The following is a 12,940-nucleotide window of genomic DNA, read 5'->3' as shown; positions in this document are numbered from 1 at the left end:
TGGCTTCCCTGGAGCAGGGAGATTTCATGTCTTCCATCGATATACAGGATGCCTACCTCCATGTTCCGGTAGCCCGGTGTCACCATCGCTTCCTCCGATTCGCCGTGGGGGACCTCCACTTCCAGTTTGTCGCCCTTCCCTTTGGGCTGGCAACAGCCCCCCGGGTGTTCACCAAGGTCCTGGCCCCGGTTTTGGCCTTACTCCGTTCCAGGGGTGTTTTTCTGCTACCGTACTTGGACGATATCCTCATCAAGGCTCCGTCCCTTTCTCAAGCGGTTGCCAGCGTGGATCTCACTCTAGAGACTCTGACGAGGTTCGGTTGGGTCATCAACTTCCCCAAGTCCTCCCTTCCCCCCTCCAGACAACTGGTCTTCCTGGGAATGCTTTTAGACACGGGAGCGGCGGAAGTACGTCTTCCCTCGGAAAAACGTCTGATCCTCCGTGGGGCGGTTCGGGGTCTCCTTCTCCACCGTCGACCGTCCTTCCGCTTCTGCATGCGGGTCTTGGGGCAGATGGTTGCCTGCTTCGAGGCGATCCCGTTTGCGCAGTTTCACTCCCGCCCTCTCCAACGGGCGATCCTCTCCTCCTGGGACAAATCGCCGCAGTCTCTGGATCATCCCTTCCATCTATCGCCTCCGGTGAGGTCATCTCTCCGCTGGTGGTTACAGTCCCCTCTTCTGGGCAGGTCTTTTCTGCCACTCAACTGGTTGGTGGTTACAACCGATGCCAGTCTCTTGGGCTGGGGAGGCGTGTTTCCTCCCCGATCCGTCCAGGGCATTTGGTCTCCATTGGAGTCCAAACTCTCGATCAATGTCCTGGAGCTGAGAGCGGCCCTTTTGTCTCTACGACACTGGACTCATCTGTTGAAGGGTCATCCAGTTCGTGTACAATCGGACAACGCCACGGCTGTGGCGTACATAAACCACCAGGGGGGCACTCGCAGCGCTGCTGCAATGAGGGAGGTCTCCAGCATTCTCCGTTGGGCGGAAGCCCACGTCCCGGCCCTATCGGCAATTTTTATTCCAGGGGTGGACAATTGGGCGGCGGACTTCCTCAGTCGCACCACTGTCGACCCCGGCGAGTGGTCTCTTCACCCGGAGGTATTCGAGGCCATTTGCCTTCGTTGGGGCATACCGGACGTGGACCTCATGGCCTCCAAGTTCAATCACAAGGTCCCCGCCTATCTGTCCAGGGCCAGGGATCTGGGAGCTTGCGGAGCCGACGCCCTCGTTCTTCCTTGGCGAGGCTTCGCGCGTCCATACATATTCCCTCCCATCCCACTCCTGCCCAAGGTCCTTCGGAAGATCGCGGCGGAAGGCGTCTCGGTGATTCTGGTCGCTCCGGACTGGCCCCGCCGGTCTTGGTATGCCGACCTCATGCTGCTCCTGGCAGACGCGCCCTGGCCGCTGCCCGCCAGGGAAGATCTTCTCTCTCAGGGACCGATCTTCCACCCGCGTTTAAGGTCCCTACGTTTGACGGCGTGGTTGTTGAGACCACCGTCCTGACACGTAGGGGTTTTTCTGCGGACGTCGTCCGCACCATGATCCGTGCCCGCAAGCCGTCCTCTTCTAGGATCTATTATAGGACCTGGAGGACCTATTTGGGGTTCTGTGCCGATCTGGGGATTCCTCCGCTCCGCTTTTCTCTCCCCACCGTTTTGTCCTTCCTGCAGAGCGGACTTGCCCAAGGTCTGGGTCTTAGTTCTTTGAAGGGTCAGGTGTCTGCGCTGTCCATTTTGTTTCAGCGCCCACTGGCCCCCCTTGGTCCTGTCAAGACCTTCCTTCAGGGCGTGGCTCACGCGGTTCCCCCGTACCGGCCTCCGGTACCGCCCTGGGACCTGAACCTGGTTCTCTCAGCGCTCCAGGCTTCTCCTTTCGAGCCTCTGCGGACGGTTTCCTTGCGACTTCTGTCCTGCAAGGTTGTTTTTTTTTTTTTTTTTTTTCCTTGTAGCCGTCACCTCTCTTCGGAGGGTGTCCGAATTGGCTGCACTCTCCTGTCTGGAACCTTTCCTAGTGTTCCACCAGGACAAGGTAGTTCTTCGTCCGGTCCCTTCCTTCCTAAGGTGGTCTCCGCCTTTCATCTGAACGAGGACATCGTTCTCCCCTCTTTGTGTCCTTCCCCTTCCCACCCTAGGGAGAGGGAGCTTCATCGCCTGGACGTTGTCAGGGCGCTCAAGGTTTACCTGGAGGTAACCAGCTCTTTCAGGCGTACTGACTCGCTCTTTGTGGTTCCGGAGGGGTCGCGCAGAGGGTTGGCGGCATCCAAAGTTGCTATCGCCCGTTTTGTCAAGATGGCTGTTACTGAGGCTTATCTCGCCAAGGGCAAGGTTCCGCCCCTCGGTGTTACCGCTCATTCCACTAGAGCGGTCGGGGCTTCCTGGGCTCAGAGAAATCGGGCTTCTACGGAGCAGATTTGCAAGGCGGCCACTTGGTCCTCCTTGCACACCTTCACCAAGTTCTACAGGGTGCATACTCATGCGTCGGCTGACGCTGCTTTAGGCCGTCTGGTGTTGCAGGCGGCAGTTGATTGATGCCTCTGGTGTTGGTCTAGTTTGTTCTGGTCCCTCCCTTCTGGGACTGCTCTGGAACGTCCCATGGTTTCCTGTGTCCCCCAAGGAATATGGGCGAGAAAAGGAGACTTTTGTATTACTTACCAGTAAAGTCTCTTTCTCGCTCTTCCTTGGGGGACACAGCACCCGCCCTTCATTTGGGTTTACAGTTGTGGTTCCGGCTTGGTTGCCCCCGTTGGGGCTTGACGGTTCTTTTTTCCGGTTGGTGGTTATCTTTCACTACTTGGACACGCAACTGGCAGTCTCTTCTCCAGGCTGAAGGGTATAGCTGATGGAGGAGGGGCTTACAGCTTTCACTTAGTGTCACGCCTCCTAGGGAGCAGAGCTATACCCATGGTTTCCTGTGTCCCCCAAGGAATATGGGCGAGAAAGAGACTTTACTGGTAAGTAATACAAAAGTCTCCTTATTTCTTTTCTCTATGGGGTTAATAGTTGCACAGATATATTAATTTTTGTATTTCTGTAAATCACCAATTTGGAGCACCAAGGGGCTGTCCATAGTGCTAGGAGCACTGCTAGCACAATGCCCCCCTCCTCTTTTGTACTCCCCCTCCTCTTTGAGTGACAGGGCTAGACATCTTGTGCATCCCTGTGTTCTCACTGTAGTGCCGAGGCTCAGTGACTTGGCGCCTGCGCAGTGGATCTGATGAGCTTGGAAAACAGATACACTGTGCAGGGGCTAAGTCAGCGCTGCCACAAAAACACAGGACCTGATGAGATGTCTAGCCCTGTCACTCAAAGAGGGGGGGGGGGGAAGCACAGAAAGCATGAGGGAGTTACACTAGCGGTGCTCCTAACGCTATGGCCAGCCCATTGTTGCCTCACTTAGCTAATTTACATAAATATAAAAATTAATACGTCTCTGCAACTATTGGCCCTATAGATAAATCTTTTTTTATTTATTTTTTTGTCATTTTCAATTACAGTACATATAAATGAAAGGTTTAACAAATGCAAGATATATATATATATATATTTAACATTAAGACACAAGTGTAACATATAAATATACCATTTTACTCAGTATTATCAACCCTACCTGGTTTAATGGGGTTAATCATACGGACAGATGCTGTTTAAGACATTTATCAAAGTACAAAGCAATTGGCATCGAGGGGAGAGAGGTAATCAGCTGATAACTCGACATCTCACTGATAAGACATATTACAAAGTTTCTTATGGTCACTTGTACTATTGATTTCTGCAAAGTTATTGAAAAGTTAGTGATTGACCATTTAAACTGAGTTCTTAACTGATATTATCAGTGCATAAATGCATTTTTTTTTTTTTTTTTATGGGTTTTGTTTAGTTTTTTTGTGGCATTTTAAGACTGCTTCCTGGTGGTTTTTCAGGGGTTTTCTCATAGACTTATGGGGGGAAAAAATGCAAAAATTTCATTTACAAGCCCACAAAAAGGCCAACTGTGGAAGCACCCTTATGTGCCCTGTATGTGGATTATTCTCTATTCCCTATGTCTCCGCTTTACAGGCCCGTGGAAAGAAGAGGCAGATTGGATGGTTCCCTGCCAACTACGTTAAACTTCTGAGCCCTGGTACAAATAAAAGCACCCCCACAGAACCACCCAAACCAGCAGTGTTACCACCCAGTAAGTAAAATCCAGTCCTTTGGCGAATAACTGGAGTTGAGCTGCTCCTTTTTTGTTGCCACCTAGTCCTTAAAGGGGTTTTCTCATCTCAGACAATGGGGGCATATCGCTAGGATATGCCCCCATTGTCTTACAGGTGCAGATCCCACCACTGGGACCCGCACCTATATCGAGAACGGAGCCCCAAAAGTGAAGGAGAGCGCACTGCGCATGCGCAGCCGCCCTCCATTCATTTCTATGGGGCCGCCGAAAACAGCTGAGCGCTGGCTCTGCTATTGCTGTCTGCCCCATAGAAATGAATGGGAGCATGGACCGCGCACCTCTATAGGAGAGGCGGAGATTAGCGTCTGGTGGTGGGCGGACCCTGGGAAATCTGGGGCCCTCCAGCCACAGCGCTCCCCGCTCCCTTCTCTATATAGGTGCGGGTCCCAGCGGTGGGACCCGCACCTATCAGACAATGGGGGCATATCCTAGCGATATGCCCCCATTGTGAAAGATGGGAATACCCCTTTAAGGAGGGGGGCAGCTCTCTACTTTTGACACTTTATTTTTCTTTTTTCTTTTTCTTTCTTTCTTACAAAGCTTCTCTAAGCTGATCACAGGTTGTCCATCAATCAGCTGTAATCTGTGAGGGACCCTGCAGCAGGTGTTCAGTTTCCCTGCAGCGCCACCTCAGGACAATTTGAGTATTGACTTGAGTGCGCTGCCCATGTAATCCATGGACGCAACAGGAGCACAAAATGCTGTTTGTAGCCAAGGGGGTCCTTAATTGGTGTGCCCAGTGTAAGAATTCTGGAAATGATTATTTTTAACCAGACGGTCCATTTAAACTAATCCTTTCCAGCAAGTATGTTGGGACGGTGGACTGATTTTTACATTGTCACTCTTCAGCATGCCAGGTTATCGGGATGTACGATTACATTGCCCAGAATGACGACGAGCTGGCGTTCTCCAAAGGTCAAGTTATCAACGTGCTGAACAAAGAAGATCCCGACTGGTGGAAGGGGGAACTGAACGGCCACGTGGGTCTCTTCCCTTCCAATTACGTCAAGCTGACCACAGACATGGACCCCAGCCAACAATGTAAGTAGAGAACGGGGGTGGGCCTCTTCCATAATAAATCTTGCCTCTTCTTGTAAACGACATGCAGCATTGCTGTGATTCTGCGGCTCTTTGCAGAAATCCAAGCTTTGCCCCCCTTATACCCATCTCATTGAAGATCTTCCGCACAGTAATTCCAGGGTCTTAAGCCTGTTCATTTGTCGCTACATCCATCTGATCGCCCTAACAGTTGGGATTTCTGGAGGAAACATTGGTTTCAGATTCTGATGGGTTTAAGTAGTCATGATCTACAACAGGGATCAGCAACCTGTTCTGAAACTACAACTCCCAGAATCCTCCTTTCACTTCTATGGGCGTTACAAGAATAGCAGAGTAAGTGTGCATGCTGGGAGTTGTAGTTTCACAGCACCTGGAGTGCCGAAGGTTGCTGATCCCTGATCTACAAGTTCAATCCATATGTAACGATTTGTCGTTTAGACATCAGCTGGACGTCAGAGCCACTGGAACGTGGCGTAGAGCTGCTTATCAATATCCGGATGAGGTGTAAATTAGAACCCTTAGGGTCCATTCAGACGTCCGTAGGTGTTTTTGCGATCTGCAAATTGCGGATCCGCAAAACACGGACACCGGGAATGTGCGTTCTGCATTTCGCAAACCGCACATAGTCAGCACTATAATAGAAAATGCCTTTTCTTGTCCGCAGTTGCGGACAAGAATAGGACATGTTCTATTTGTTTTGGAAACGGAAGTGCGGATCCGTACAGCACATAGTGTGCTCTCCGCATCCGTTCCGGCCCCATTGAAAATGAGTGGGTCAGCACCCATTCCGCAAAATTGGACGGATGCGGACGTGTGAATGGACCCTTATCCCGATTGCTTTATTATGGTGTAGGTGCCCTTTAAGGAATTAGAAAACCAATCCCAAAATGTAAGTGTATGGCCTCATGCACACGACAGGGTCCGTACTTCAGTCTGCAAACCACGGAACCCCAAAATACAAATGCCTTCCGCATGCATGCCGCATTTTTCTCATTCCAATCAATAGAAATTACTCTTCTCACCCGAGGACATGTTCTGTGATTTGCAAAACGGCCACACAGTTCCACAAAAACTATGGCTGAATGGGCCAGTATGCTATTTGCAAAAAATATTGATAGCACGTGCATGAAAAATGCGGTCCTGCGCATGTGGCCTAATGCTGAAATGAGTCAGGAGGGCATCTTTCCTGTATGCATTACCCTGCTGCCTGCTATAGATTAGGTGTTAAAGGGGTTTTCCAAAAATGTTCTTCGAAAAGACCATCGATGAGATCGGTGGGGGTTCTACTCCCGACGCCCCTGCTGATGTCCTGTCTGAAGGGGCTATGGGACTTAGTTTGCGGTACCAGTCACAGCCACCACCAATGAATGGCACTGTGCCTTGTAAACAATAAAACGGACACAGCGCTTGACGGATCGGCACACCCCCTCCATTTGGTTGATTAGCGGGGGTGCCGAGAATTGGATTGGACTGATCTGATTGTCTAAGCTAAGGATAAGCCATCAGTATTATGGTATTAGAAAACGCTTTTAAGGTAATTTGCCTCCATTGTATGCCTACCACGTACATAGCTGCTTAGACAAACTGCAGCAGTCTTGCCCATCTGTATCTCAAGGGTATGTATACTTTTGCAACCATTTTTTTTTTTTGTCCCCCAGTGCCTCTAAAATATAAGATATTAGGCAACTTTGCGAATACACATGACTTAAAATTCTCCTACAGTTTTGTGTATATAACGTCTATGCAGAGTTGTGTGTCTCCATGGTTACAGACTACAAACAAACCCTGTGTAGTCTGATCCTGTCTGTACATTAGTAAAAACATGATCTGCAGGATCAGGGACTGTGGAGTGTTATCTGCAACCTCGTAGATGCAGTGGTGAAGCCCCACAGAGATACCCAATGAGGGTCCTGAATCCCCACAAATAATGTGGCCTCAGAGCTATTGCACCTAATAAGTGCACATGACACAGATATGTTTATGGTAAGATTTTGCAAATTATTTTTTTTTCCTTTTGCTGCCTTCATTTTTGAATTTGCACTTTTGTCAGTGAATATAAACGATCATGAAACCTAGAATTAATGCCAGCAAATTGACCTCCTTCAGTTCTTTTTAGCTTTTAGGCCCCTTTTAAACGAGCGAGTTCCATGCCTTGCGTGAGTATGCTGCAGCTCCCATCCTGACCTCCCGGCACTGACTAGGTGGCATAGCTTTATACTGCTTTATGATGCTGTGTAACCCTAAGGCTCCATTCACACGTCCGCAAAATGGGTCCGCATCCTTTCCGCAATTTTGCGGAATGGGTGCGGACCCATTCATTCTCTATGGGGACGGAATGGATGCGGACAGCACACAGTGTGCTGTCTGCAGCTGCAATTGCGGAGCGCGGCCCCGATTTTGGGTCCGCAGCTCCGCAAAAAGATAGAGCATGTCCTATTCTTGTCCGCAGCTTGCGGACAAGAATAGGCATTTCTATGGGGGCGCCGGGCTGGTGTGTTGCGGACCCGCAATACACCACGGACGTGTGAATGCAGCCTAAGGCCCCTTTCACACGAGCGTGACGGATTAGGTCCGGATGCGTTCAGTGAAACTCGCACCATTTTGCAAGCAAGTGCAGTCAGTTTTGTCTGCGATTGCGTTCACTTAGTTGTTCAGTTTTTTCCTCGCGGCTGCCGTGCGTTTTGATGCGTTTTTCACGCGCTTGATAAAAACCTGAAGGTTTACAAACAACATCTCCTAGCAACCATCAGTGAAAAACACACTGCATCCGGACTTGCTTGCGGATGCAATGCGTTTTTCTTTAAAGCACCATTCACTTCTAAGGGGCCAGGGCTGCGTGAAAAACGCTGAATATAGAACATGCTGCGATTTTCACGCAACGCAGAACTGATGCGTGAAAAAAAAAAAGCTCATGTACACAAACCCATTGAAATGAATGGGTCAGGATTCAGTGCGGGTGCTATGCTTTCACGTCACGCATTGCACCCGCCCGGAAAACTCGCTCGTGTCCTAAGGGTTACATGGCATCCTAAATCAATAGAATGCTTTGCGACCGGGAGCTACAAGTCTAAGGCGTGGAACTCGCTTGTCTGAAAGGGGCCTTAGTTTCTGGGAAACCGGGGCAACACCCAATATGGACCAGACTCCACCAAACTTTCCTAAACGCCTAAAAATTCTTCCTAAAAATCTGCCTAGTTATACAGCAATATGGCAGCTGGGGACGTGTCTCTGCATAAGTGGGCAGATTGTGCCGTTCGTGGCCATAGGAAACTAAAATAAAATAAAATAGAAGAATAGACGTTGGAGGTTGGTTTCACAGACAGGGTTTTTGCAAGAAACTCCCACCTTTTTCTTGACTCTTTTTTTCATCACATTTTTTGCCCAAAAAAATACTTCTTCCTTTAAAGTCTATAGCAGGTATCGGCAACCTCTGGCACTCCAGCTGTTGTAAAACTACAACTCCCAGAATGCTCTATTCACTTCTGTAGGTGTTACAAAAACAGCTGAGCACAGTGTGCATATTGGGAGTTGTAGTTTCACTTCAATTGGAAAGCCAAAGGTTGCTGACCCCCAGGCCTATAATGCACTACATGCAATGCATTTTGCTTTATGGGGTCACCTTTTTTTTTTCCTCTTTTAATGCATCATGCTGTGGCTATGGTGTTTTTCCCCATATACTTGACTATAGGACTGGAAAAATGCATGTGCTCACAACATAAATGGAGACTTGTGACATAAGAAACACTGGTGTTTTTACATGCATTTTTTTCATCTGTTTAAAAAAAAAAAAAAAAAAAGTGAAAAACTTTTGATAGGTTTTCAAGATCTCTGTTTGCTGTGGGAACCTTCATTGTTTACTTTTATTAAGTATAAATCTGTGTGGGTCATGTGATGGACTCGCAGGCGCATGGTCCATCACCGCACCCATCTGTGATGACCTCTGTATCCATCACGTGACCGGGACAGATGTAAACGATGGAGGTTCCCTTTTGAATCGCAGCAAGCAGAGATCTAGAAAACCATGAATAATTGATACAGTAAGTATATTGGAAAAATGTAGAACTTTTCATAATAGCAAGATTAAACGGTATTCCCTAAATGTCCCATAGGTGTCGGGGACCCTGCTCCTTTTTCAAGGACAGGGCCCGATAGTGACCAGAGAGCACACTGCACATGCACTGCGTCCTCTCCATTCACTGCTCCCGAAAATAGCCGAGGGTGCAGGCAAGTTGGCTCGCATGTTTTTAGAAGCCCTATGGTGGCGAAAGGAGCGGGTGGACTCGCCATGCATGCTCAGCATGCAGTCCAATTCACTTCGGGATAGGCACTATGATAGATATGCCCTTTCTTGTTTGCGATTGCGGGCAAGAATAGGACATGCTCCTCTTCTTCTTTTTTTTTTTTTGCCGCCATGGAATCAAAGTACGGATGCGGACAGCACACAGTGTGCTGTCCGCATCTTTTGCGGCCCCCATTGAAATAAATGGGTCTGCACGCGATCCTGCAAAATTGCGAAACGGATGCAGACCCAGAACTAAGGACGTGTGAACAGGGGCGTAGCTAGAAATGCATGGGCCCCATAGCAAAAACAATGTATGGGCCCCCCCCCCTGTGCCGTCCACAGATCCCCCTCCCCTAAACAGTGCCATCCACAGATCCCCCTCCCCTAAAAAGTGCCATCCACAGATCCCCCTCCCCTAAACAGTGCCATCCACAGATCCCCCTCCCCTAAACAGTGCCGTCCACAGATCCCCCTCCCCTAAACAGTGCCGTCCACAGATCCCCCTCCCCTAAACAGTGCCATCCACAGATCCCCCTCCCCTAAACAGTGCCATCCACAGATCCCCCTCCCCTAAACAGTGCCATCCACAGATCCCCCTCCCCTAAACAGTGCCATCCACAGATCCCCCTCCCCTAAACAGTGCCATCCACAGATCCCCCTCCCCTAAACAGTGCCATCCACAGATCCCCCTCCCCTAAACAGTGCCATCCACAGATCCCCCTCCCCTAAAAAGTGCCATCCACAGATCCCCCTCCCCTAAACAGTGCCATCCACAGATCCCCCTCCCCTAAACAGTGCCATCCACAGATCCCCCTCCCCTAAACAGTGCCATCCACAGATCCCCCTCCCCTAAACAGTGCCATCCACAGATCCCCCTCCCCTAAACAGTGCCATCCACAGATCCCCCTCCCCTAAACAGTGCCATCCACAGATCCCCCTCCCCTAAACAGTGCCATCCACAGATCCCCCTCCCCTAAACAGTGCCATCCACAGATCCCCCTCCCCTAAACAGTGCCATCCACAGATCCCCCTCCCCTAAACAGTGCCATCCACAGAGCCCCCTCCCCTAAACAGTGCCATCCACAGATCCCCCTCCCCTAAACAGTGCCATCCACAGATCCCCCTCCCCTAAACAGTGCCATCCACAGATCCCCCTCCCCTAAACAGTGCCATCCACAGATCCCCCTCCCCTAAACAGTGCCATCCACAGATCCCCCTCCCCTAAACAGTGCCATCCACAGATCCCCCTCCCCTAAACAGTGCCATCCACAGATCCCCCTCCCCTAAACAGTGCCATCCACAGATCCCCCTCCCCTAAACAGTGCCATCCACAGATCCCCCTCCCCTAAACAGTGCCATCCACAGATCCCCCTCCCCTAAACAGTGCCATCCACAGATCCCCCTCCCCTAAACAGTGCCATCCACAGATCCCCCTCCCCTAAACAGTGCCATCCACAGATCCCCCTCCCCTAAACAGTGCCATCCACAGATCCCCCTCCCCTAAACAGTGCCATCCACAGATCCCCCTCCCCTAAACAGTGCCATCCACAGATCCCCCTCCCCTAAACAGTGCCATCCACAGATCCCCCCCCCCTAAACAGTGCCATCCACAGAATCAGGTGCCCCCCCCCCTAAACAGTGCCATCCACAGATCCCCCCCCCCTAAACAGTGCCATCCACAGAATCAGGTGCCCCCCCCCCCTAAACAGTGCCATCCACAGAATCAGGTGCCCCCCCCCCTAAACAGTGCCATCCACAGATCCCCCCCCCCTAAACAGTGCCATCCACAGAATCAGGTGCCCCCCCCCCTAAACAGTGCCATCCACAGAATCAGGTGCCCCCCCCCCTAAACAGTGCCATCCACAGAATCAGGTGCCCCCCCCCCTAAACAGTGCCATCCACAGAATCAGGTGCCCCCCCCCCTAAACAGTGCCATCCACAGAATCAGGTGCCCCCCCCCCTAAACAGTGCCATCCACAGAATCAGGTGCCCCCCCCCCTAAACAGTGCCATCCACAGAATCAGGTGCCCCCCCCCCCTAAACAGTGCCATCCACAGAATCAGGTGCCCCCCCCCCTAAACAGTGCCATCCACAGAATCAGGTGCCCCCCCCCCTAAACAGTGCCATCCACAGTATCAGGTGCCCCCCCCCCCCCCATGGCAGTAACAGTCGGGTATTAAAAAAAAATATATATAAACACTTCTACTTACCTCCATGTCAGCGATGCGATGCAGCCTCTTCCTGTGTCCATATATGGAGTCACTGCTTGTGTATTTCAGAAAAGGTTTCTGCTGGGATTCGAACCCACGACCTTCTGTATCAGAGGCAAAGCATCTAACCACAAGACCATACCAGCTGCCTTGCTGCTGATTGAAAAATTATGAGACTTCTACTGTTATAGCTGGCTAAGTGTACATCTATACACATGACAGCTGCTTATATATAGATATAGCAGAGCTGAGTGTGCTGGGATAGCTGTCATATAGAGATATAGCAGTGCTGGGTGTGTTGGGGCAGCAGTCATGTGTATAGATGTACACTTAGCCAGCTATAACAGTAGAAGTCTCATGTTTGTGGGTTCAAATCCCAGACACATCAGGAAACTTTAGAATACAGTAAGATTAGATCACATTAGCGAGGGGGCCTGAACATTAAGACTGCTGCTGTGAAGGGGGCCCTGAACATTAAGACAAGAATCGATATTTAACTAACTTGAAAATAAACTGTCGGGCCCCGAAGCAGCTGCTTCCCCGGTAGTTACGCCACCTCCTGGCTGCCTGTGTGTAGTGTCTGTGTGTGTGTGTTAATAAAAAAAATAAAAAAAACTGAATGCGGTCGGACGGGCCCCCAGTGGCGTAGGGCCCCATAGCCACTGCTATGGTTGCTATGGCGATCCCTACGCCACTGCGTGTGAATGGACCCATAAGCTTTATTTAAGGAAGCAATCTGGAATACCCCTTTAATTCAGCCCAGAAAGCTGAAATGATAAACTTCTCATTATACCTACCGTAAGAATTCCTCACCAGTGTTGAGCGAACTTGTGTTTTCAAGTTCGGCGTACAAGGTTTGGATTCCCTAAGAATTACGTTATGGATTCCGCTACCACGGACCATAACTTATGGTTCATTGTAGCGGAATCCATAGCGGAATTCTTAGATAACCCGAAGCTTGCACGCCGAACTTAAAAACACACGTTCGCTCAGCACTACTCGCCATTTCTTCCCTGATTTGGATCCCCCGCCACATCTCTGTTTACGGATCCGCATGATGTCATATGAGTGGGCGGGCCGCTGAACAGCCTAATGTAGTGATGTCACTATGGATTCCATATCGCTGCAACAGCCCATGATTGGCCAGTACTTGGCTGGGAAGCCAAACAACC

At 50.2% G+C, this 12,940-nt stretch overlaps 1 protein-coding gene across 5 annotated transcripts in view; it reads left to right on the top strand.

The window, feature by feature from the left end:
- Window positions 1-12,940, top strand: part of ITSN1 (intersectin 1) — a 163,377-nt gene that overhangs the window by 113,242 nt on the left and 37,195 nt on the right. For all 5 annotated transcript variants that reach the window (XM_040423145.1, XM_040423144.1, XM_040423142.1 and 2 more), the window contains 2 exons: window positions 4,058-4,175; window positions 5,067-5,258. In XM_040423145.1, the coding sequence (XP_040279079.1) occupies window positions 4,058-4,175; window positions 5,067-5,258 (310 nt within the window). The remainder of the gene's footprint in view (window positions 1-4,057; window positions 4,176-5,066; window positions 5,259-12,940) is intronic.

The sequence above is a fragment of the Bufo bufo genome, chromosome 3 (genome assembly GCF_905171765.1).
Source record: "Bufo bufo chromosome 3, aBufBuf1.1, whole genome shotgun sequence".
NCBI classification, from domain to species: domain Eukaryota; kingdom Metazoa; phylum Chordata; class Amphibia; order Anura; family Bufonidae; genus Bufo; species Bufo bufo.
The sequence above is the reverse complement of the archived record's forward strand: the minus strand, read 5'-3'. Positions and strand labels throughout refer to the sequence as shown.